This window comes from Trachymyrmex cornetzi, unplaced genomic scaffold (genome assembly GCF_001594075.2).
Source record: "Trachymyrmex cornetzi isolate Tcor2-1 unplaced genomic scaffold, Tcor1.1 scaffold646, whole genome shotgun sequence".
Taxonomy (NCBI): Eukaryota; Metazoa; Arthropoda; class Insecta; order Hymenoptera; family Formicidae; genus Trachymyrmex; species Trachymyrmex cornetzi.
Window position 1 is genome coordinate 1,462,346 of NW_017299966.1, and position 27,927 is coordinate 1,490,272.

Genomic DNA, 27,927 nt, shown 5'->3' on the forward strand with positions numbered 1-27,927 from the left:
ATAGCCACGAGAGTCTCAGTTCGCCAGTTCCGGGTTGCTAACTCTAGCTGACATCCGGGTCAGATAGAACGGCCGGACGGACCGCGGGGGGTCACCGACGACGATCTCGCGCCGCGACAAACGGCGGAAACGGAACGCGGGAGAACGGCTTCGGCTCCGTCCGAGAGCTGCGACGACGGCAACGACGCTGGCGGAGGCAGGTGACCCCGGACACCATCCCGATTTACATCTCGTAGCAAGTTGCCAGGATTACCACCAAAATGAAGACATCTTCGTTCTCTCTTCGCGTGATGCGCCGGGTGAGTACAGATTCCATCGTATATCCGTATTTCCAGCCGCCAATGGCTGACCGCCGCCACCGCCGCCGCCGCCTCGCCAAGGGACGAATTTCGAGAGGCGTCGGTGGAGTACTTTCGATGGGAAATTGCCTCGTTACTAAGGCACGGTTGAAACGTTTACTCGATGCGGATGGTTCCTTTTCGCATCGAGTGTCACGAAATAAATTAGGAATTGATAATTGCTGGGATTGATACGATTGTAAATTTCAGATTTTTATAGTGTAATTTTTTTTATAAAAAAAAAACAATTAACATAAAGTAGCGCAAAAGAAAAATTAAACGTTAACGTTATATATCGGTTATCTCTGGTAAATCTCGATAAATCTCTGAAATAAACTTGAAATTTCAAAACTGTATATTAATTTTTATGTGTTTTTTTTTTTATGTATTACACTCGTTGGGAAATAATCGAGAAAAAACTAATAATGGTACACACTATATGGGTGACTGTTGCTACTTTTGACCTATTTTATAAACCTAGTACGCTTTGTGGAAGATACCTATTCCTACGGAATTTCATTTTAATCAACAGCATGATTGTGTGAAGCGCGGACGGAGATCGATGCGACGTATCGCTCAGTACATTAATATTTATGAGTTTCCTTCCGGCTAGGAGAGAGTGAGTTTATCACAAGGTTCAAGTTAACTCGAATGCGCTCGAATAACGATCGAAGTTAGCGGTGAAGTTTGCAATTTTACGAAAAATTTAATTCGTAAAAAGGAAACCTTTTGCATAAATTTTCACGAGAAATTTATATGAGAAAGCCTGGACAATCGACAGTAACGAATGAAATCGAGATACTAGAGTGAAGATACACTCGAACAACTCGATCATCCTGGAACAATTGCGTAATTTGATCATTATGTTTAAACGTTCTCGGATTTCGAGTGTCGAGCGCGCAGCAAGCTTTGAAAGTACCGTTTATTCAGAGCCTTGGAGCTCGGCGTTGTCCTCTGTGCCTCACGAGACGTAAGGACGTGTTCGTTTCATAAGAGGTGAGAAAACCGACAGCACCGACCAGCTCGAGTTTCCTGTCGTGGTGTCGATTTGCGGATTTATCACATCTCCCTTGGATTCAGTCGAGAGTGATAAAATCGTAGACGACACGGTCGATAGTCCGCTCAATTTGCCACTCCCATCGGGTTTTCGAATTGTAGTGCTCACATAAAAAAAGAGATGAATAATAACGTTTACAAAAAATTTTTTTAATGCAACTTTTTTTCTTTTTTTAAAAGGCGATGCTGGAGTGTCGGACTTGATCGATGTCGATAGTACAGACTTTTTAATTTCAAATAAAAAAGGTTGATAATAGTGATAGCTTTAATTAATTTTTTACATGTTTTGTCTCATGCAAACGCATCTGTTCTTATCTAATATATTGCAACGCCATTTTTTTGCAAAATCGAACCCCTACTGCTAGACATAATTGCTGCTTTGTTTATCATTCTGAATTTTCGATCAGCATACGTATACACGTAATTTGCAGATCAATATAAATCTTTTTTTTTAAGCTTTTAATCTTAGTTTCATAAACTCATGATATTGTTCGTTCATGTAATCTGAAAGGCGGTGCATTGTTGTTTTATCCACGCTATAAAACTTTTGTATTAAGAAAACATCTATGTCAGATGACAGCTCTACGAATTGAAAATTGAAAAATAAGTAAGTTTTTAATTTTTTTTCGATTTTAGTATAAAATCCATTGCAGCACTTCTCCCAATTTTGCATCTACTTTAGTCCTGTAAAAGGATTTTTGATTCTATTCAGTTAATTCGAAGATTTTTATCGATCTGCAATGTGTCAGCAATTTGGTCGCTCCAGCATTCCTTTAAACTTTGAAATTAAAAGATTAAAAAGATATTATATACAGTGTATGCAAAGAACTCAATATATTTTGGTATTTTAGTTTATGCTCTTAATTTTCATGAGATAAGTACACACTGACTGATTTGTGTGTAATCGATTTTTCCTCCCTTCCGATTTAACGATTGTTGTAACTTAAAAAATTAGTAGTTGTAATTTTTACTGAAAATCTATTTAAAAATCGTTAAAAATTGATCAGTAAAATTACGATTATATTGCAGAATATCTTCTTATATAGAATTATGTGCCACGAAGTTGTTTACTTAAAATAAAAGACATAAACATAAAAAAGATGATAATATGAGAAAGGCAAATTACTTTTTGATAATGAAATTATAAAATAGAACATATATAAATTATGTATTATTTTATGTAATTAACATCTTATATTCTACATATTTTTACGGATAAACTCTCTAATCATATTACACAACTTTGTTTGAACTACAAATGAATATATAATGAGTCCAATTAATTTTCATAAGACTTTGCAAACTCGAATATATGTATACCGTGTTTACTGTCATAAAGTTAATATGAATATCCTCGCGTCATGATATGCGCGTGAGATTACCTAATCTATATATACTTATATATATATCGCACATTTTTAATAAAAATGTAACTACTTTTTTGACTCCCCGTGTCTCTCGCACGACCTTTGAGCAAAATTTTAAATCGAAAACCTTTATTCGCATCACTTTGATGTCGAATGATAACAAAGTTGACATGCAATACTCGACTTTTTCTTTCGATGCTCACTAGTGGGCGGTTATATACCACCAGTCGTCACATCGGGAAAAAGCAGATAGGATGTGCGCGAAGGAGAGAATTCTAACTGTATAACATATATACGCGTATATATATATATGTATATATATATATATATCTATCTATCTCCTCCAGTTTCCCAGGCAGCCGTAGGGCTGTAGGATGGGATTCTCGGTACGGCAATTCAGGACGTGACCTTCGGCGTCGTTTCTAATCATCTCGGTACCTTCACAAGAGAAATAGACTTGTACATCTTCTGCTGTCAGACTCAGAGATCTATGTTTAATTAATTATAATGTACGACAACTAGATATACAACTTTTTCTTACCATAAATTGGTAGTGGCAATCGTTTTAATGACTGTTATTGTTTCATTTTTTACATTACTTTGTAAAACAAATTCGAAAAGAATTTTAAACACACGCACACGCTAATTCTTATTCCATCGAATATTACAATATAGTTCAAAATTATATTTCTTGCCTTCTTTTTTTCCGCCATTTTTAATCGGTAAAGCATTTGAAAAGTGATTTTTATGTGTGACAACGTGATTATTTATAGCACACTATGATATAAAATCTTGGCAACCTTTAAATGGAAAAGGTTACAAAAGGGCGACTAACACATTTGTTAAGCAACAAGGTTGGCACTTGTTCAGCCAACTTTCGATGTTAATTTATGGCATACACCAGAGATTTCTGCTCTGTGGAGTATACCGGTATAACATGATATTATTGGCGCATAGTGTTAATATCAATAATGGACAGTAATTGTTTGAACGTTACGATGCAAGAAATATGTATGTCGATAACGTTGTATTGAACCAAGTTAAAGCCATGATACAACTTTGCTTCGATCGCGATGGCAAATGAGGACAATTGCGTACATCGCTAAATCGATTAACATAAAAAATTATGAAGGATATCTTTAGCGAAAGATGATAGTCGGATACTCTTGTTACGCAATCTTTTTTTTTTTATTCATTACGATCTGTTCGTTTATTTCAAAACGTATTTCAGTTTCAACTGTCTCGAGTTCAACATTTCAGTGCACTTCTATAAACGTAAATGGTGCAAAATATTCTATAGCTTTGTGCATGTTCAACTACTATAATCAATTTTTATAGGAAATAACCAGTAACTTCTAAATGAATTTCGTTGCGTCATTGACAAATTGGGTTATTCTATATAAATAACTCTAAAACAATTGATATTTTTTAATTAAATTTATTTTTCGCTTTTTGCGATGATCGAATAATCAATTTACAATTTATGGTGATATTATACAAAGATATCGTATCGCATACATAGAGTAGAGAAACCGGAGCCGGTTATCATACGGGAGATTGTCAAAAAGCTAATAACTCAATCAATATATGGCAGAACATTCTCTTCTTGTTACTATAGATTGCTGATATAACATTAAATTACATAAAATGGTTTATGCCAAAAGCGTCGTGTATATTATTGTACTTACAACGACTTTTTAAAAAATGAAATTAGTAATTAAATTTTTCTTATCTCTTATTTTATTTTTTGATAAGTTTTTAGCATTACGAACTTTAATTTTCCTATAATCGTAGAAAATGGTATGTCTTAGGTAACTTTTACTATAGTTAATTAATCATTATTGTAATAAAGTTTATAAATATAATATCTTTTACTAAAAACGGTCATAATTGACGAAAATGAGCCGAGGTCAATTTTAATCTCTTTAAGTCGATATGTTTTTAGATAATATGTTTACAAATATTACATAATATTTCATATAGATACATATATGTGTTGTTTCATTTTTCGTATAAAAATTATAATATAAAAGCAAATTACATATTTTATGATTAAAATAATTAACAAATTTTGCTTGTATTAATAATATTTGCTTGTATTGTAACATATAATTACTATTATTTTCTAAAATACAGAACATTAAAATAAAAATTGTACTTTTTATGTTTTATCCATAAAAAATTATGTTACTGGCAACTTTGAAACGTGTCATAATTAACCTCAACTATAAGGCTAATTATCACATTTTTGCAACTTTGTTTGAAATTAAATAACTTAACAAATTAAAAGAATTCTAATTGGGCTCTTGAAATATAATCAAATAAAGAACGACTAAAAAAGGGCAATTAAGAGCCTTAAACGCAGTAATTAGTGCGTGAATCAATAGTATAAATATATTTCTAGTTAATATTCCATACGTAGTATACAAATCTGAACGTTTAAATAACTTATTTTTGATGATAATTCAAGTATTCAAGTATAATATTTTATTTTTACATCTAAGGAATGTAAGTATATTATAGCGTATATAGTGTTTCAAACAATCTTACATTCGCTTTTTTCTAAAAATCATTATACATATAAAGCTATGACAACCAGTCCCGGTCTCTCCTATTCCCTTTGAGAAGAGGGAGAATTATACTCTATGATCGCTTGTACTGACAATCACGGTAGCTTGAAATATCTTCCTGTTCATGAATTATATACGGAAACATATAAAGTATCGAACTGGCCTAAAGGACAACAGCCCACCTGTTGCTAGGCCTACAGACGCGATATAGTAAACACCTCTGCGTTTTGCGACTCGCTATCGAATACCTTTATCTTTGACTAATCTTTATCGCATTTAAAATTGTGTCGTTCAATTTCCGGTTTTTACTTAATTTTGTAGTGTTAACTATATAAATAAAACTATTAAAATATATATATATATATTTGATACGAACAATGTGGCATACAAACATATAGACCATCACCTCCAATTAAATTTATGAAAATTAATAATAATCTTCATGGATACAATAAAATGATGGTAATAATAATAATAATAATAGTCCGTGTAAATATACTATATTGATCACGTCGCAAATATACAGGATATTTTTAGTCTAAATCTATTAGAATATTTAAAAATCCTTAAGTTTAAGACAGAAATATTTTAGACAGACAAAAGTAGCTTAATTAGGAGGAAAGAAGATAGTTGATTGATCTTAAGAATATATTTTTAGGTCAAAGTCCTTAGGTAAAATTTTTTTTAATTGCAATCTCCATTTTTTTATTCCATATTTATATAGCTGACTTTACAAGACACTAATATATTGTAATATTTTTTAAACACTAATATAATATAATATTTTTTCATTAAATACTTTACAAGTTGTAAGGTTCGAAATTTAACAGATCAACATTCAGTTAATTTACAATCTTAATGAAATTAAGCTCGAGACGAAGAGAAAATGATGATTTTTATTAACTTTGACATGCTGTTCTCAAGCTCAAATCGAGATTGCCTTGAATGTTTTAAATTCATTTTTTATCCTACCCTATTGTAAATATATTTTTTATCGCATCTTATCGTGAAAGGCAAGGGAAACTCACATTAATAAAGTACGCCGTTGGCATAAAGGGAATAGAAAACTACTACGTTCGTTGTTCTGGATAATGCTAAAAATAGAATAAAAACGCACTGAAAAAATTCAAGGTATACGAATATAAAACAGAGAAAATGGGGGTGTTAATTAAAAAATATTTAAGTGATCTTGTTCTGTCCTTCAAGATCTTATGGTCAATCAAAATTACCATCTTCTCTCCTCCTAATAACTGAGCAACTTTTGTCTAAAACATTTTTGTTTTAAATTTAAGGATATCCTAGTGGATTGATTAAAATAAAAAATTGTGTATATTTATCACGTTGTGCTTAATTAATTTAATAGATGATTCTCTCAGGGGTATCGCTTAGCTCTTCCTAAACTTATTCGGCTGTATATGTAATGTATATTTCTTATGTTTCTATTATACAGGCCCATCGCGGACCGACGGTTGTGCAGGTACTTAAAGTTAAGGAAAAGTTTGGGTTGTTTATTACGATACAGCTTAGGCGCCTAGATTAGTTTTGAAGTTATAGAGCCGTAACTCGCCGCCCTATTAGCGCATAGATCACAGCCTTCGAGACCGTTAGAGCAGATCTCGTTGCCAAGCAATTAATCTGTTTCATCTGATTATAGTTATTCTAGCGTGTAATCATTCTTTGGATCTCATATGATTCGGTAAAGCCGCTTGCGTTTGTAATTTGTAAGAAACAATTTGTGTTTCTAGGACTTTTACGTTCTATATTTATATAATATCTGACTATAAAATATTTCACAAAGCGGGATTTTCTGAAAAGTCGCATGAAACGCATCCTTGACGACTCGATATAATTCTTATCAGTCTATCTCTGCTCCCCTCCCCCCTCTCTCCCCTCCCTCCCTTCCTCCTGCCCCTCTCCCTCCCCCCCTCCTATCTCTCTCTCTGTCATGTATATTCGCCTGTATTAAATGCGGATGTGCAGAGGTATAATTAAAAGCCCTCGGTGTACAGCCTATGTAGTATAATCGCCTCATTCGCGCTAAGCAAGTTCTATAGAAAAAAAGTGGGTAGTACTAGGGTCGACCTTTGAAGTTATAGATCAGTGTTACTCAACTGTCGTATAGTGTAAAGGCATATTTTTTCCACGCCTTTTTACACGTTGTGAAACGCCAGAAGGAAATTGCGAAGATACCGTATTGATTTTATTTTTAATTATAAGGAAAAATTGAGGAACACTGAGCTGGATAATTTGAAGTTAGAGAAAACTTTATAAAGTTGTATTAGAAACGTTTTTGTACCTTGTGTGACCTTTAATAAAAAAATTCGAATGCGATATTTTATATCTAGCCTGTAGTTCGTATAGCATGAATGATATTTTAAGATGCATGAGACTAAGAGATAGTATTGAATCAGCGATTTCAGTTACTTTAAGAGCATGTTTTTTATTTACATATGTATACTGAACCGTGCTGCAGCATACGAGATATTTAATGCTCTTTTTCTGCAGATCATATAAATATACCAAACGTAGTCTATTTCAATTTATGTTTTAAAAATTTCTTTTAGTTTTACCTCTCTGGCAAAAGTTTTCTTAGAATTTTTCATGTAATTATTCAAAATTCTTAAATTTTAATTTCTTAGAATTTCTGTATAATTTTGTTTATTTTGGTAGTTTTCAGAAAATTTCTCATTTTTTATATAAATTGAAACATTTTTCAAAAATACTGAAAAATCTACATCTTTTCTAGAATTCTTCATAAGTATATATGAATTTTGAAATATTCTCAGACTTCTAAGATTTTTTATTCTATAATTTTTGAAGAAAGTATAAAAATTTTAAGTAATTTGTTTAAAAATATTTATGAATTTAAAATATGACAAATTCCTAAAAATATTATGAGATAATATAAAAATTTTTGTTACCAAGGAATGTTTATGGAATACGTTACATTGTATATGAAATACGTTATATATATATATATATATATATATAAGGAGACCTAGCTATTCTTATGTATTTTGAGTCGCTAAATACGAATCTGACATAAAAATAGGACCATCCAGGGCAAATTTTCAATCTAGAGCGAAAAATGGGTCAAAAATGGGAAAAATGGGTCATTTTTTCGCTCTAGATTGAAAATTTGCTCTGGATGATCCTATTTTTATGTCAGATTCGTATTCAGCGACTCAAAATACATATAAATAGTTGGGTCTCCACCCCAGCACAGGGTATTTTTTTTTGTGAGCCTGTGTTATTTTCAATAATTATTTCTGAAAAATAATTTTGCTAAAATATCTCGGGAAAAAATGTTTGATATATAATTATATATAATTATATAAAGTTATAAATAATTAAACATAAAATATGTCCATATATACAATTTTTTTAATTTGGTTAAATATACAGATATGAAAATTTTGTTTGAACTTTCAAAATAATTACGTAGGATGCTTAAACGGTTGCTGAATGTTTAAAGAATGTTAATCTTTCGCAGCATTGTCATCAATGTTTAAGCGTTCTATATATATAATTATTTCGATGGTTCAAAATAAAATTATTTTCAGATCTGTATCTAAGTTTTTAAATACTTTAGCAAGATTGTTCTTCCATTGTGAAACATATACTATCTCTTGCATTTTTCAAAACTCTAATCGTACACACGGCTTTACTTATGTATTGCTTTCTGATTATCTATTTTGCATTTTCTCTTTCGCGGTCAGTGATTTCCAAACTGTGCATTTGTTCACAATATATAAGTTTGTTGTACATAAATTGAATTGTAAGTAATGTTAATATCTATATATGATGCTCGAAGTTATATATTTATATTCTATAAATATATTCTTTTATACTAAAAAAATTCTTATTTGTTTAAATATTTAAAAAAAGAATTAAAGGCAGTTTTGCAGTGAACTGTTCCTAATTGAATACATTTGAAAAACACTGACAACTTTGTTGAATTATATGCTGCAGTTTCTCTCTCTCTCTCTCTCTCTCTCTCTTTCGATAGACTAATTGAGAAAGAAAAGAATCACTCCTCTAATGCGTGCCTCTTTTTTCTTTTGTAGGTAAGTGTGTCGCACAGCGCGCAGCTTTCGCACACCGTCGGTAAGTCATGGCTTTTTTCCCTTAAAAGTTGCAATTTCGTCGCGGATGTGACGTGTTCTGTCGTTCCACATGCTGAGAAGCTCCCCGGTGGTATTACCGCATCAGTCGGTACAGTTGAGAACGCACGAGATCGTTCGAGTCGTGAACGGGTTACCGACGCATACGCGCCACCCGGTATATATGTCGGTGTTGTGCTATTGTCGTACTACTAGCGCGCACTCAGGATTGGAACTACTCTTGCCTGTCCGTCTATGCCTGTCTGTTATTGTATCCGATGCCGCTTCCGGCACCTTTAAAAATGCTTGATGTCGCGTGCAACTCTTTCCTTTCGTTAAGCACCACCAGGTGGGTATGACAACTTCATTCATTGAAGTCACAGTATAACTGTGCTGAAACTTACACTCATCGTATCTTGCAACACATAATTATGCGTTATACATTCTGTTGGACAGATTATATATTCATGAGTTAGACTATGGATCAGTAATTATATTTCATAATTTACACATTGCGACCTCGATCTTTGAACAGCTTTGAATAATTTGACGAGATTGTACCAGAATTTAGCGCTAATTATAATCATGTATAGAATAAGTATTCATTACGATTACGTGATAATGATCATACGAGGCTTTCCCGATGAATTCACTGCACTTATTAAATAGCTATATTTCGTTATATTACACTACTATTTATTTATCATTATAATTATCATTATTATTTTTGTTACTATTGCTGTTGTCATTATTGTTGTTATTATCATTGTTATCGTTGCTGTCATTGTTATTATCTACATGATGTTTATAACGAATACAATCTATTGATAAATAGCATCGATCTTTTTGGGTATTACGCAAATCGTTTATAGAGCCAAGCGATTAAGTAGCAAACTGCCTGCATCGTCCGTCTAACGCGATACTATACTACTTTGCCATTTAAGTAGATTGGTCAACTTATATCTTTCGCTGAAGATAAGTTTCTGCGTTAATTACAATTTCCATTCGCGACAATAATAGAAATTGTTAATTAGTTATCACAGTTAATTGCAATATGCAAAATATAAGTAATTATCTTTAATAAATTAAATAAGATATATTTTTTCTTTTCTCTACTAATTTTTAATTAATTAAAAACGTTATAAATATACATTTGTAAATGTATAGTTATTGTAATACTTTTTGAGATTCTCTATAGATTAATAACTTCAAAGTACAAAATGTTATTTTTTAAAGGACGAAATGTTATTTATTGCATTTATAAATACCACAAATTTACTTAAAGAACTCAACTTTTAAAAACATTGTTAATCCTTTTTTTGCAACATGAATGTGAATAGTTATTTCTAACGTATTTTTATCTATTGAATGTGAATCCATTAATCAAATTTGACTATCACGTTACTATTGTGAGAAAAATACCGACAAAGAGACTAAAAAAACCGACAATTTGAGAATTTTTCATGTTGTAGCTTCGACAGCAAATTTTTTTTCGAAATTTTATTAGCGCCACACAAAAGTATCAATTTTTAATTTTAAAATGCATTTTATTTTATTTTTACTTTTAATTTTATGGTTTTTTATTTTCGAGATGATAGTAATTTGAAAATAGTTCTTTTTCCAAGTAATAAGTATATGAAAAAAATATATATATAGGTATATATTTATAATTTTTAATAGCTATATTTTTATACTATGCTACATCTTTATGATTTATACTTTACATTAATAGTGGATTAATGCGTTATAGTAAGCTGAAAGAGACATGCCGTATTCAGCCGCTTTAGCAGACAGATACTCTTTTACGGCTTGTCAACGTTACTTTTACAAAGCGGGAAGTGAATAGGGAAAAAATTCGATAACGAGTGATCCACATTGCGAGAAGACAAAGCGACTATGCAAAGTGAAATGTCAAGACCGTGATACGTCTCATTTCGTGGCAAGGATTTTCTCAACTGTCGAGTTGTCGCGACTGCGAAAGCGATTGGCGACACCATTCTCGTTGGTCTTCCAAGAATATTTGGTAGGGATGAAATGCGTTTATCGCCGTTTATCAGACGCGGTTAAGAGAACAATGAGGAAGCGAAGGGACTCTCGCAAGCAATTTACGCAATGTGTGCAGCGATAGCTCGTTTGACACCTGCCGATACTTAACAATGGAAGATTCACAAAGGCACGTGGTAACTCCTCGGAACTTTACTCCGCCGCGATACAAAGCGTATTGTACTCGACGCTTTCGATCGTTGATAGTGTTCTCAATTTTTCTTGCACAATCGTTCTCTTCCCGCGTTCTTGTATTCATTGTAGCCGTCATTCATTATATGTTCATTATTTATGCGACGTATTGTGGCGCGCTGAAAGAAAATATATCCTTGTTGAATAAAATTTTATATATACTTACGGGGATGCTGGAGTTATCCTGTTTGACCGATAAAATGTGATTAATTTTCAAATCCTCCAATCTTTAATTACAATTACACCAGAAAAATCCTTTTGCACATAATTGAAGTATGGACAAAACACAGTGCGCAGACAATAATTTCATACGAAAAACAAAAAGAAATTGAGAAAAAATTATAATTATAATATAATAATTATAATTATTATAATTATAATAGTTTCGTTATCGGCTTCTGCAGTCGATTCGTGATAACATACGCTGTATATGAGAATTTTAGACTTTCTTGTTACTTTGTATCGATTTGGATCGAAAACGACATTTTTCTCTTATTGTAGGTGTTTTAACAATTAAACAGTATATGAGAAATAAGACTGATAAAAATAAATCTAATTAATTTTTATAATTATACCATTTGATGGAGCAAAATTGCAGCTTTAAACATCTGTTTTCTAAGTTGCGTTACGATGATTTTGAATGGAGTTAGGCACAATCAAAAAGTTAAAATGCTCCTTTTATTTAATCTGGATAACTTAGTAACAAAAATCTTAGCAACATTAGAAAAAAAATGATTTTGTAAATTTTCTACTTTATCAAACTCATAGTTTTCTATAAAACTAAAAATTCCAAGCTCACGGAAACTTGAAAGACACAGTGACCTTTCGCGAAAATAGAAGTTTTAAACTTTCAAACTTTTTTTTAAATTTAAATTTTGTTAATTTTAACGAAGTTACGTATTGCTGTTTGAATTTTAAAGTTCATAGCGCTACGAACTTTTGTTCCAATTACCTAATATAATTCAAATGAAGAATCATTTGCGGAGCTCTGGACAAGAGAAAACGTAATTCGGAAAGACAGAGATGAAGGAGAAAAAGCTTAATAAAGAAAGAATGTTATGAAATGCGATAGAAAGATCGAGTATGGCAAGAGGCATTCCATTACATCAACGCGAGTTTGCTGCATAAAAATAAGAAAAAGATGTACGACGAAATAGCTGAAAAATTACACTGAGAGAAGAAGGCGGGCAAGAAAAGACGCAGCTAATATAAATAGATGAATACTAAAATACTAGGTTTTCTTCCTAGTACCAATCCATTAAATAATAAATAAATTATATCGAAATAAAAATAGAAAAATCAATTTTGAAAACAATTTAAAAATGACATAATTCTTGCATATGTAAACAACTTTAAGTAGAACAGTAATAAATAATTCTTCGGACATAAAAAGAAATTTTATATAAATATATCATGTGATTTTTTATTGCCTCGTATTTCATAATAAATTTTTACGATTTTACGAAGAAAAGATCTAAAGACCGAGATTAGAGAAGGAAGCTTTAGTATAACCGAAATAGGCCATGAGCGAAAGTTTAGCACGAGATAAAAATGTAGGACTCCTCGGTACCACACCAATCTTGTGGAATAAAAGGGTAAAGTCGAAGGGAAAGAGAATCGGCACGAGTAAGAAAGAAAAGACTACACTGTACAGTACGCGAGTGCGAGGTGCTGGCGAGGGCGAGGGCGAGGGTGCATGGACCTGCGCGCGAGCGACCGCCTGGAATTCGCAGCATTGGCTGCGCGAGGGCGCGTGGTGGATCGAGGGTGTCAGTCATAGACCATCTGCTCAGCGACGAGCACGTAAGTTAGCAGAACGTACGGTAATCGCTATCGTCTATGAATGAAATGACTCGCTGCAATCGCACGCTTGCTCGTGCGTCGCGACGCGACGCGACGCGACGCGATGCGACGCACCTCGCGGCGATCCGATCGTACTTCCGGAAACGTCGTCGTCGTCGTCGACGATGACGAAGGGTTTCCGCTTCCGCGGCGGACCGCGGCCGCGAAGTCCGCCGGCGGTTTCTGTGATTTCCTCAAAAATGGCGGGTATCAGGCACGAATACCATCGACGGCGCCAGCCCCGTTGGTTCCGCCTCGAGGACAATCGCGGGGGATCGCGGATTGCGAGTGTTCTTACGGGTCGTCAGCGACCGACAACTCGTTTCCGCCGGACGAGCCGATCGCGTACCTTCGCCGAGTGGTCAGTGAGTTGTTTCGAGGAGCACGGTGTCCGTTCCTGTCTTTCCTTCTGGCTACTCTTTCCTCTTTACCACGCTTGCCCTATTATATATATGTGTATCTCTTCATTCTAATTGTTGTCGCTAGAAATGATGTTTTAGATAAAGGGTAGATCATTCTCTCCTGCTAGATTTTTACACGGGATTCATAAGACGGTACCATTTTCTATCAGTCTGAATTCTAAACATTGCTCACAATTCCTCTCTGTGTCTTTTTGGTGACTGTTTCCTCGATGTAAGATTAATTTTTTAATCATATTTTTTTTGGTTTGACAGTTTAGGCTACTTCTTTTAATATACCACCTTTGATAGAATACATTCTATTATTAATTTCAAAGTTATGTTATGTATTAAAAATTAACATAATGCTACTCATAATGCAAATGTGTTTAAGGGGCCTGTTCTGTATTTATTTGTCTGAGCAGATTATATTGTTATTCGAAAACTTCGAGTTTTGTAAGAGAAACATTTCGTGCAAATTGGAAAAAAGTTTAGGATCTATTAGACAATATTATTGTCGTTAAATATAATAATAATGTTAAGGACATAAACGAACGAGACCCGCAAAATTTACATTTGTACGATGCACAGTGGAATAGTAGTCGGCTTATAAAGTATAGACGAGTATAATTTGATGTTTTCACGGGGGACTCTTAGGAGAGAAAATCATTATTCGCGATCCTTATATAATATAAAAATATTACGTTTGAAATCTGTGACACACATTTTCACAAAACAGATTTTCAAAAATAAATTATTTCTTGTTACATTTCATGAAAATTACGTTATACAAATTTGAAAGAAAAAGTAAAATTAGAAAATATTGAACATATAATAAATGGCCTTTTTTAATCAAGCTTTCTTATTGAATGCGTATTTTTTATTTTTCAATTGCTTAGTCGTAATTTTGAAAACGCTTTGCGTATCTAGAATGTTAATAAATTGCTATCGTAATATAATTATATGTATTAAATAATTATACCTGTAATTATTTAATTACAGAGTTCAGTATTATTAACGTTAGAATAGTTGATAACCCTTTTATATACGCGCGATATTTCAGATACATATATTTTAAATGATATCGTGTGATTTTCTTCGAGAAACAAACACATGTTATCATTTAAATTCACAATTGCACCTTTGATTTTGGCCTAGAAGTAGCTCATTATTTCGTTATCAACGTAACGAAATATTTTTCGGAGTGAGCTTCGAAGATTTTAACGAGCGAAAGTTCTGATTGTATGAAATTTCTAACTTTTCGCTCTTTTAAGAGTAATAACGATAAATTGGAACGTTCCCAGTACACTATATAAAACCGCGAAATTGAGAAGCTACATTACCGTAATGAGGACTTTGCTATATTGCGATAACTTACAAACATCGTTGTTTAAGTAAAAACTATGAGAATTCAAGGCTAGCGCGAAATATGAAACCAGCATTTAAACTTTCATGTTGCTAAAGAGCTTTAAACGGAATTACATTGCATGCATGTCGCACGCAGCGAAACAGTAATTAACTAAATTACAAATTATATTGTATCGCGCCCCAAAAATTCGAGGAATGTGAACAACTAATGAAAAATCTACCAATTATTATTTGTTGTTGCAGTTATTAAATTCCTACAATTTTGTCACACGAGAGGAATTAAATTATATATGCAAAATATTATTTCTAGTTATTACAAATTGGAATAGCAATCGATAATATGAATGAAAACTGAATTATATTTTCTGTCCATGTAACTATAAAATAAATATTTGAATTGATAACAAGACAGATAAACTAAAATATACATTACTGTAGTGTTAACTGAAATATGAAGGAGAGAACTTTTGTGAAAATATTAAATTTTGAATATACATCTTGAACATACACATCTTCGTAATAATATAATTTATATTATCAAGATATGCAATACTTAGAAAATATTTTTGAAAGAATTTTCGATTCATAACTTTATTCCAAGACGCTCGTCACAGAATCTAGAAAGGTTCAGGTTCGAATTTTGACTGAGGTAATGTTTTTAACAATAAATTCTTTACAATATTTTAAGAGATATTCATTATATCACTTATTAATTTAAATTTGTCATATTACTATCCCATTTTCAGTTCAAGACTGGATTTTAAGATTGAAAATTAAATCCATAGTATACAGAACTAGATATATAAATTTACACTAAAATATTATACCAAGATCTAACTTAAATCGAAAAAGCATTTTTCTACTGTATAATTTCCTATTGTATAATTTTTGTATTATTAAAAATACAACTATAACTACAGTAATCATATATCATATTTTATTACACAATTTTATTAAAATTATTTATATGACATTTGTATTTATATCATAGCCACGCATATTATACACCGGAAAATGTCTGGTTTACATTAATTGAAATTCTAGTGGAAAATGTACAAATCAACATTTTATTAAAAAGTTAAATCTATCAAATTCTAATCAAGATAATCGTTGTCTGATTATAATGACCAGAATTCTGATTGATATGATCAAAACCTATTGGTTCATTTTCAATCAGAAATTTTTCTCAGTGTATCATATCTTTTTAATTATAATTTAAATTTTATTTTTTAATTGTTTTACTCAAAAACAATCATAATATATAATTGAATTTTGTTGAACGAGAATTTTGTTGTTCGGTATTGATCAACAGTTTATAGCGATTGAACGCCCTTTTGTATTTCTTTCAGTTCATTGCCGTTGAGATTTCGTAGTCCTTTTTCTTTTTAAACTGATGTGTGATCGTTTTTTACCTTTATCTCAATAACAAATGAAATCGTTCTCATATACTGTCGCAGAAATAATTCGAGTTTTTTATATACATGCGAATTTCAGTTCAATTAATCAACGCGTGATACTCGACGTTGTTGTAGTGAATGATACATTTTACATTAATCTTTTCCCATATAATAAATGGTGAAATAACAACTGGAGGAAAAAAAATACCCGTTGACAGGTATTACAAAGGGCATGCAAATAAATGCATGAAATATCTACGTTATGCTTTTCAACGGTTAACTGAAGCGACAAATAGTAAAATTCTGCCTTCTATATCCGAGAATTCAAGCTCGCACTTTCATTTAATATTTGATCGATCTCACGAACATCGTACATATTCGTGGAAAACTTATCAGCGTTTTCCATGTGCTGCAAGGAAAATGATATCGCGAGAATTAATACTTGGAATTCTTTTCGAACGATGTCTATATTTATCGTCAGATTTTTCAAATTTAATAAAAATTATTAATAATTAGGAAAAGATATCTGTTGAGAGAAAGAATGATAATAATAACACAAATAATGATGATGTTGTTTTAAATAGAAATAAATTTTATTTATATATTGTGTCGTTTTATGTTAAATTAGAAACGCATAAAAAAAGATAATAAGACTTAAGCAGTAAGCAAATCGGCCAATTACAATAGAGAACGTAAAGTATAATTCTTACCATAATCTTATTTAATTTAAATAATCCGCGTGTCTCTCCAAACTGAAAAACTGGGTCTCAGAATAAAAACTTGGTGTTATACAATATTAGGAAATTTACATGATTGAGAAATGTGCTCAATATTATTCAAGGTACAGTGACATAGAGTAATAAAGCAGGGCATTACAATTCGTAATTACAAGCGAACGGTCAATGGCAGAAACGTTTTGCGGGACGGCCAACTCTCGTGCAGTTCGATATCGTAAGTAGGACGTGAACCTGGATAATTGTGCGCGCGCACTTACGTGCGCGCATACGCATGCATATTTCCGTTTTCCATCTAGGTACAAATATTTCGCAAAGTGTTCCGAGTCGTGGAACATCACCGAGATGATACGTTGTCGATCGCGATATTAAACTTTGATCAGATCTGTGATATCACGCGCCATCAACTGCGTTCAAGAGTCATTATGGTGGGCATGCAGTTTCTTTGTATTATCGGCAACAGGTGTAAATTTAGTATATAGTGGACTTTGTCTATGTCCACTTATGTACCACCTGATCGCCCGAAAAAGTTGATTCACTTGAGAAAAGTTATATTATTAATATAGTGCGATAGCACCGTTGGAAACTTTTTATCTCTTAAATTTTGTTTCAGTAATACACGTTAGTTTCCTATATTTATGAATGAAATGTATCTAATGTTTGACTATAATCTCATTATTACAATATTTAATGTAACAAGTAATTATTATAATTGAGTTAAAAAATTAAGTAATTATTTTTTATTAATTTATTTTAATCAAGATCGGATTGTAAAGTAAATTTAGCTTTACTATAAACAATATATAGAATTTTACAGTCGATATGTTAAAAAGAATTTTTTTTGTACGATTTTTTTTTCCAAATGTGACTTAGTGACATGAAAAAACGCAAATTTCCGATGAAAAAGCACATCAAACGTGATATCGCGACGCCTGCGGGCAAGAACAAAGGGGCACGATGTCGCGATGCAATCCGTGGGGAAGGAAGGGAGTCAGATTTAGGTACAGAGGTCGGAGGTCAGAGATCGGAGGTCGGAGGACGCGAAATGATGGTCGGAGGATGGGGCCGGGGGCCGGAGAGGCGGGGAGGGAAGAAGGGGGCTGCAGCCTGGGAATGATCAATACTACTCGTACGCCAAGTTCCCACGAGAGTAGCGAAGATGGGTCGAGGAGCACGAGAAATTGAACGTTTTCGATTTGCGAGAGTGATGAGAAGCTCGTTTACAGGGGAGTAGGGAGGGGGACGTATAAAATGATTTCCTGTCCATTGATACTTCGCTCGTATTGTGCTACACGTCTCAACCTCTCTGATTCTCTCGGTGGTGTCTCTCCTTATTTTTTAAGATAAATTACTAGAATGCTATTCAAATATAAAAAATCACGTACACTTGGTATATCACGGCAATGGACAAAATTGCGTTTGAAATTCATGTTTTCACGAATTTGAGCGCATTCGAACGCGGATACGCAATTTTAGCATTTTATTACGCACTCATCTCTCTCTGGAGATTATTTCAATATATCTGATAACAGCCACTTTTTCCGCTAGCTTTATACAAACGAAGTAATAAATTTCATTTTATAAATTGAATTAGCTCCGAAGTTTTGTTATCTTTATTTCAATCAAATTTTAATATAAAAATTTCGTTTTATCAGTATCGTACGTGATGCAAATTTTAGTTCTACATGGCGTATTTATTAGTAAATGTAGAATTTATATTTTTTATTAGTACAAATTTAATGAGGTGTTGTTATCCGTTAAAATTTTTTTAAATAAATATGTTGATATAATTTGAAGGTAGCTTCAAACGTAAAATTGACAAAGTTTCAAGGACGTATTAGATCGAAGAAATTGAAGAAAAAATCTCTCTTTTAGTTTATCTCAAATGAAAATTGCTCTTTAACAAAAATTTATAATTTTAAATTTAATCATGCTCTTAAAATAATTTATACTGACAATTTTTAAGCTTCGTAGAAAAGATTGATATTAAATTCAAAGAATGTACCATTAAACGGAGAGATTGTGAATTAAGGACGCTTTGTAGTTAAAATCCATTTCCTGAATATGCAAATACTCTTCCGCATAAACCTGAGATTATATTACTATTCCGTGAATTATTCTTACAGTTTCAAAAATATCGTTCTTTCTAAAAAGGAATACTTGATAGTTTCCTTCTCAGTTGTTCCTCGAAAAGCCACCCGTGTTACGCGTAGCGAAATATTCAATTGATGCCAGTTCGCCACTGCTATCGATTTGTCATGGATCAGCGATGCGCGACAGAGATTCTCCGATCAGAGCATCACGGTGGTGCAAACGATGTGTGTCGCTCGTTCGCGTGAAATGCATGTTGCCGGGCGACGGCGCGACATCATGACCAATCATGATGTCCAATAACCCTGAAATATTAACGATACGTGGTGCACGTGGACTCTCAAGGTTCTCTCTTGGTCTCTCTCTTTCTCTTTCTCTCCTCTAGGCGGTTAGAGAAATACATGAGTGCGGAACACGACGATGGCGAAGTGCGAGCACCCAAGCGAGTAACCGATTTCATGATATGTTGCATTTTCACATCATACGAGCGTGGAATTTCGCGGCATGCATCGTCGCACGAGTTTCGTGAGTTTCACTAGAATGCTGAGAATGATACGTGCTTGCGGGACATTTGATTCAACGAGGATCTAACGCATATTTGGGTTGCGAAGTCTCTTTGCAGAGAGATAAAATAGATATATAGGTACATAACAGAGAATGATAATCGGGAAGTTGCTGTGAGTTTTGAGAAACTCGTTCGACACCGGAGCGGACGTGCTTTCGCTTCGGTCCGAGTATTGCATCTTAATATTTTTGAAAAGTATGGCCGATTTCGAATTTGTATTGTATTCGTATTGAAATAAATTAAATTATTCTGTAAAAATAATCCCATTCTGTTTTTATAGCACACAACGTAAAAGAAGAAAAATTACAAGTTTTTTTTACAATATTTAATTTATTTCATTAAAGTGTTTGATTTATTTTATTTGGTTTGATTATGTCATCAAATAACAACGACTTAGTTTCAGCAACTTTTCGATTGTCAATTTATAGGCATAATTCAATTTATAGGCATAATTCAATTTATAGGCATAATCAAAATTTCTGTTAAAATAAATTACGTTTATTAACATAAAATGAAAAGAAGATATTTCATCTTCCAACTTTTTCGGTTTACATCCTTGAAATTTTGTTTATTAATTTTGCGTTTAAAGCTGAGTTATCAAGATAATTTATTTCTAAAAATTTTAATAAATAATGAATATATTTATGCTAAATATCCCGCATTTATCATGTCAAAGTTATCGATTAAACTTATTCCTCTTAATTCCCACACGATTTTTATACTTTTTCGTTGTATGCTTAAGCTACAAAAGAATTTTTTGTTTCATTTTTAAATCGATATATTCCTGAATTCTAATATACTTTTGGTGTTATAAACAGCGTCAACTGGATAGTTTAATTGCCAAGTGTCGTGATCTACATTATCCTTATTTCTTGCCCCGAAAATAAATTCCTTTCAATGCTCTCCATCAATTTATCGACTTCCGGTCGACTCCTCCGCGGGAAACGAGTTGCTGCTAACGCGATTGATTATGCGAGTCTCGCGTGTAGAATGTAGACTGCGCGCGTAAAAGCAAGCCACGAACCACCCTCTCCTTTATCTCTTTCTTTCTAGATCGATGGTTGTAATTAGGATAATCGTCGGCTGATTGACGCAACGGCACGCGATCATAATCACAGAGAGAAGTCACAAGGAGCACCAAAACCGTGAGAAATCTCGCCGTCGCATCCTCGCGAACGGAACGGAACGGAACGGAACGGAACGGAAGAGAATCGAATTGAACGGAAACGGAAACGGCATTGTCGATTCAGAAGCGCGTAATCACCACGTTACAGCGAGGCAAATGTTCCCGACGAGCTTTCGCGAGATTCCGCCGCCGAGTAGTACATCCAAGAAAAATCGCTGCCGTCGCCGGCAGCAGTACGACATCGGCATTATTGCCAATGCACTTCCGGTACTATCAATCGGACCGTCGCGATGAAGTGAGTCCTACCATTGACTCATTGGCTCCAACGACGATGCAGTTCACAACCGTCGGTTGTATCCGCATCCAAGCTCTTAAAACGTAATCGATAGTGTTCAGCGTCCGTCGCGTGTCGTCCCAGGTCAACCGATTTGAACGCGCTCCGTTTAAACGAAAGACACCGGAAGCGGGAGTACTTGCAGTCGAGAATAGAGATACGTTAAAGGGAATAGATCGGGGTCGAGAGACAAGGGGTCTTGCGACGACGTCGGCGGTGAGAACGGGAACGGGAACGAGAACGGGAACAACGACGACGATAACGATACGGGGCGGTAGTTAAACGATAACGACAAGAGGATCCTGATAAAACGAATATAGTGTGATCACGACGTTATAGCGTCGGTAGCTTTCGCATAAATTACCATACGTGTATATACAGGTAAATGCATACGAGCGCACAAGTATATAAGCGAAACGAGCAAATATACCTTCAAATATTGTGATACGCATACGTAACTATAAGCACGCGCACGCAGGCGTGTCGATCGACAAGCAATAAGAGCAATAAAAAGATATTATACTCTGTCGGATCGGTGATTCCTGTCACCCTGTGTTCGAAAGAAGCTCGTTAGTCGCTAAACTGATCGACGGGGTTTACCCTTTATTTTACCGGGACCGTCGGAAAAGAGTGCACCGACGACAAGATGGCGTTCGCCGCGGCAAGGATGATCCTCAAGGACAAGCGCAGGAAACCTAGCAAAGAGGACTTCGCACCGCGAAACAGAAGCAAGGTAAAATCGCATACGATCATGTGTATCAGACTGATTCTGTTTCATCATTCATGTATCGCGCTCCATAATCGAGCGGCGAAATTCATCAGGCTGAAATTCCATCCGGGAACAAATCGCGTAAAGGGGGAGGCTTCTTGGCAAGTTCTTAGTCTATGTGTATACATATATCATGTATGCCCTGAAAGGACGATTTAACTCGCATCATCGATTCCTGAGCAATCGGCGATCATTTTTCATTTTGAAGGGAACACAAAAAAAAAGGCGGTCTTATAGACTACTTCTGCAAAAAAGGAGAAAAGGAGCGCGAGTAAGGGTAATCAAGAGGACATTGACACACTAAACTATGATGTCATTAGAGCCGTAATTACATTAGCGATTACGCGACTGTGATCGGTGATTAACGATTAATTACTTTTCAACAACTTAAAGTAAAGCAATCACCTTTAATTGCTCTGATTGGTTGTAAGTAATCGCCAATCGCTATTCACAATTGCGCAATTATATTAGTGTGATTATGGCTTAACGCGCACCTTTATCGCAAAGTCGTTGTTGTGTTAGTGGAGTTATTGCATATGCTTGACTTTCCCATGATGACGATAATTCTTTTAGATAGCATGTGAGAGAAACGCTGGGGAAAATGCACAATGATGTTATCGACGCGGTAGCTGAATCACGCGAGACGTAAAATAAAAACGTATTGTTTTTATTAAGATAATTAATTTCGCGAAACGATCGTTGCGAGATACGAAACTTACCTCTATTTTGTCGAGCATCGGAGTGAGTGCCAAGTTTTTTAAGAGCGAGTGTCGGGTTTTTTTTAGATACGCAGGATTGATTGAAACATCGCGCCATGTTCCAATTGAAAACCGATATTACGAAGCTGATAAATGCAGACTTTAATTGCCAGGAAAACAATTGTATGTGGTCGTCTAATAATACATTAAGCGACTATGCATAAAAAGAGAGCCATTCATATAAATTAACTTGAAAGGCTAGATTTGCGTATAATAAAGCCATTCTGGATTATACTGTTATAAAAACTAAATATAATTTCTAGAAAGAACTAAATGTTAAATCTACCTTTAAATTATTACAGGCTTTGTTGCGATTTAATTCTTTGTGGATTTAAATATGAAATAATTATAAGAAAGTAATATATATACATAGTTATAATCTGTATTTTCTTTGTAGATATATGTAAGAATTTTGAAAGATACATTTAAGAATTCCATCATTTACAATAAAAATTTATTGGAAATGCAACAAACAATAAAAATAGAATTTGAGCATCGTAAAGATTCGAAGAGCCTGTAGCAATAATCAACGTGATATAAATGCAGAGCTATGGAAATATTTCTATAGTAGATGGCCAAAGAACTTATATCTTCAGAGAAAAAAACTTGATAGAGAAAACCGAAAAATAAAATCACAGTTTTATTGCTTCGATCCGTCGTCTTTAGACATATAGATAGATAGACAAAAATATATAAGTATAAGACAAAAAAAATATATAAGTATAAGACAAAAGTATAAGACAAAAAGTTGAAGACGCTGTCCGCATGAATTTATTACAAGTTAATTCGAGGGAAAAGCATAAATAACGTGTAATTCACACTTATATATACATATGATTAACACGTACACATCATGGTAATGAAGAAGAAAAAAAGGATTTTCTTTGACAATGGTCGAACGATATCGACTTTTCGAAGATTTCACACACACATACGCTTGCACATTGCTCTAAAGTTCTATCAAAATTGCATAACTTGTTCTGTCAACATTCGAGGCATTTTTCCGATATGCGTCCGTTTACGCTTCCGTTATTTCATGCAGCATCTGCACATTATCACCGAAACTTTTTGGGGTTTGATATTTTATTCGTTGATTCGTAACGCGGCGTGGTGTTACATCGTAAAAGCGATCAAATAAATAATTTTTTGTTTTTTAAATATATGTTTTTATTATATTAAGATGTCTCCATAATTTCTAACCGTACAATACTTAAATAGTATATTCTGGAGATTGATTAATTTCAATAAAAATATATTTTAATGTAAAAGTATTGAGGTTGCACTAATTTTCCATATAAACGATCAAATTTAGCACGAGACTATTACATAGAATTAGCGCACCAAGTCTTTAACCGCACCTATATTTACTATTAATTTTCATAGCTCTGGTGATATTGTGATTTTTATTCTTGAGCTGATTTTGTCTTCTCTTACACACAGAGACTATATAAATAACTATATAAATAACAAACCAAATAATAAAAAATTATCTAACGGTTGTTCCGCCGACTCGATGTCTCCAAATCTTTTTCTTTTTTTTTTGTTGTACACAACATCCACATTTTCAAATACAGTTAATTACGATCGTACATTAATCACTAGGAAAGGACAGTTGTATGATATTTTATACGACTTTCTCGACATTAATCACAAGTAACAGAAAAATGATGGATTTTGTAACAACAAAAGAATAAGTTTATAACATGAAAAAGTATGGTAATAATATCTGCGAATTAACACAATCAATCTAGCGAATGAAAGGAAGTCTTAAAACATTATCGATATATAAATATCGAATTTATTTTACACGATTGATAATTATTTGAATACATTGGGATGCTGCTCGAATCCAAATCAATTCGTTCTGTGTCACAATGTTCCATTGATGATTGAAAAATTCGGAAATAATGCAATTTCACTCTAATACATGATACTCAATAATTAATGCTTCATTAAGATATGATGAACTGTTTAAAAATACATAATCAAAATTCAATATTGCACACACAATATGCATCAAGTACATAAATTACGAAATGCATTTGTTGTTTATAAATGATCGATCCATCGCGGTTTTTTATTACACAAATTACTCGATTCTGCGATTTATTATGTACTACATCGAAAAATAAGCAAATTAGGTAAATATATAATTGATCACCGATTTTATTACTTTTTAGATATGTTAAGAGAGATATGTTGTTCTGAGTAATTCACAAAACTGAAGTAGGGAACGATATTGGTTTAGGTGATATAACAAATTAAAGTATCACAATAAGGCATGTATAAAGATATTTAATTTGTTTTTTTGTTATAGTAATGGATTTACATATTTATAATTTTCCATGCAAAGCAAAGTTTAATTCAAACCTACGTGTCTATTTTGTAGTCCTCTGAAGGAGGGTGCAAAGCACACTGCTTCTACGCATACACTTTGGATGCCTTCCAACAAGAGACACACATGACCCGGTGTGACACGGTGCATCATTACATCCTTGTTGTTCTACACCATTGTTAAACAAGGATGAGATAATCACTGTGTTATACGGAGTCGCTTGTTGTAAGGCACCCTTCATAACACAAAGCGAGGTTCCATACGGGTTTACAACTTTCTACGCAAAACGAGGTTCAATCTAAATCTATGTATGGAAAGTTTTACATACATGGAAACTCGCTTTGCATCGTAAAATATATGATGCGTAAAGACATTTCTATTCTCCCTCTCCCCTACAAAGAAGCTCTACTTTTAAAAAATTAAATATATAGGTTGAACTTCGCTTTGCGTGAAATGTTGTAAATTATTATATATAAATCCATAATAAAAAGACACAGTTTTTAAATATCTTTATACAAACCTTATTGTGAAATTTTAATTTATTATGACTACACTGTTCAAAATGTCATGAAATTTAATGTTCTTTTAAGAAGAGAGAGAGAGTTACATAAATTAAATTCAATTTATGACACTAAATTAAATTTAATGTATTTGCAAATGAAAAGTATATTTGTGTACATGTACATGAAATTTAGTGTACTTTTCATAAAATTTTTCGAAGTTATTTTATGTAGATATGCATGAAATTTAATGTAAGTAAACGTTAAATTTATGTTACTTATAACTTTATTTTCATTGAAAACATTAAATATGTTTAATGTACCTGCTTGAAAGTTGCTTCCGTTACATATAACAGTGTTTTATAACAGTGTACTGACCAATACCGACCGCTACTTAATTTTTGCAGGGAATTGCTCAGAACAATCTCTCTCTTTCTCTCTCTCTCTCTCTTTTTCCCTCCCTCCTTCTCTTCCCTCTTTCCTACAATATATCTAAACGGCAATAAAATCGGTGGGGTGTATATTTAAACTGTATTTGCCACAAATTATATTTGAATCAATTGAAAAATTCAGTTCAATACATGGTATATTCGAATCTACACTTCGTTGAGACACATAATCACTGCCTATAAATATCACAAAATCATAACTTGTAATGTGTATTATCTATTCGATTTCTTCTATATTATATTTACCTTCAAAAAATAATGGCTTCGATATTCATAATTCCTTGATCGGGAAAATTAATCAGTCGCATAGAATCGTAATTACTAATTGTTCTTATTATAGAGAGTGATAAGATTTTTTTTTATCCATCGCATAATCATGAGATGATACTGCGACAACAACACAACTATGAAACAACACGTTGGTATTTGCTAGTTCGCGCTGCGCGAATGGTTAGCACAGCGACCATGTGTAAACATTCACATTGTACGCTGTAAATAAAAAATAAACACCGATTACCCGTATCTGGTAAATCATTTTCTCACTACGAAACACTTACACACTATGAAACAAATGGATATCGAGTATTCTCTGTTAAACGAATTAACGAATAAATTAGCACTGCGCATTAAGTCTAATATGAACATATATAAAGTATTTGCTTTCCTTGTAAATTTTTATATTAAAAAATGTTTAATAAATTAAAAATTTTGCACATAATTTTAATAAAGAAGTCAAAATTATATATTCATATGATATTCATATATTCATATGATTTATTATTTATTAATTTATATTGTACGTTAAATTGACATAACTAAGTAAAATTTACTTAGCACGAAAATTATGTAGCAAGAATATAAGTGGGATTAGTTAAATCCTAGATAGTCTTCTTATAATTTAAATCGTAATAACATGAAAATTTTTAAATATTTTAAATTTAATTATTGGACTCGCAAATTATGTCAATAAAATGGTTAAAATTATGTTCAAGTATTTTTTACAATAGTGATAGAGTAATTATTCGCAATTTGTCATTGTATAACATTATATAGTATTTGAAATTTGTCACCTGCCTTAGTAACGCAGATTAATGGTTGAATTAGTCATAAATAATTATTTCATATGTGTAATAATTATTTCTTAACATATTGATTATTTTTTAAATTGCTATGATTTATGTATATTTTCAGTTAATATTTTAACTTTAGTTTTTATTACATCTCCGCAGTTATATATCATATTAGTGACTAACTTCCTTTTAATAGATCTGTGAAAATTTTATCAAATACCTATATGTATGTAAGAAATATATATATATATATATATATATGTATCAAATTAAAAGCTCAAGATTATTAGACATAAATAAAACATTTACAAATCCGTTTTGTGTATATGTATGTGTACGTATGTATGTGCCTGAAAATAGTTAGACTGGGACAGCTTACTATTAATATTTTATCTTGAAAATACGTACATATATGTCTGTGATTGCTATTATCAATTTACGCGAATATACGCTCATATATATAAAGAGGTATTTCACAGACAGAGTAAATTGGGTAAAAAGTGATAAATATCTAATGATTAT

The 27,927-nt window shown here is 32.9% G+C and overlaps 2 protein-coding genes across 4 annotated transcripts in view; both read left to right on the forward strand.

Annotated features, from left to right (window-relative positions):
• Positions 1-261: 261 nt before the first annotated feature.
• LOC108766999 (neo-calmodulin) overlaps positions 262-27,927 on the forward strand; it is a 51,527-nt gene continuing 23,861 nt past the window's right edge. For 2 of the 3 annotated variants that reach the window (XM_018516615.1, XM_018516616.1), the window contains exon 1: positions 22,171-22,257. In XM_018516615.1, the coding sequence (XP_018372117.1) occupies positions 22,171-22,257 (87 nt within the window). Of the gene's footprint in view, positions 300-22,170; positions 22,258-27,927 lie in introns of those variants that run through there. The other variant, XM_018516617.1, reaches the window with a different exon arrangement.
• On the forward strand, positions 13,193-21,473 carry LOC108767099 (uncharacterized). The gene is made up of 2 exons (XM_018516795.1): positions 13,193-13,472; positions 21,118-21,473. The coding sequence occupies exons 1-2, from the start codon at positions 13,193-13,195 to the stop codon at positions 21,129-21,131; spliced, it is 294 nt and encodes a 97-aa protein (XP_018372297.1). The 3' UTR covers positions 21,132-21,473.

Bases quoted from the DNA above. Each gene is read 5' to 3' on its own strand.
- LOC108767099 (XM_018516795.1), top strand. From the start codon at position 13,193: ATGAGCGAAAGTTTAGCACGAGATAAAAATGTAGGACTCCTCGGTACC.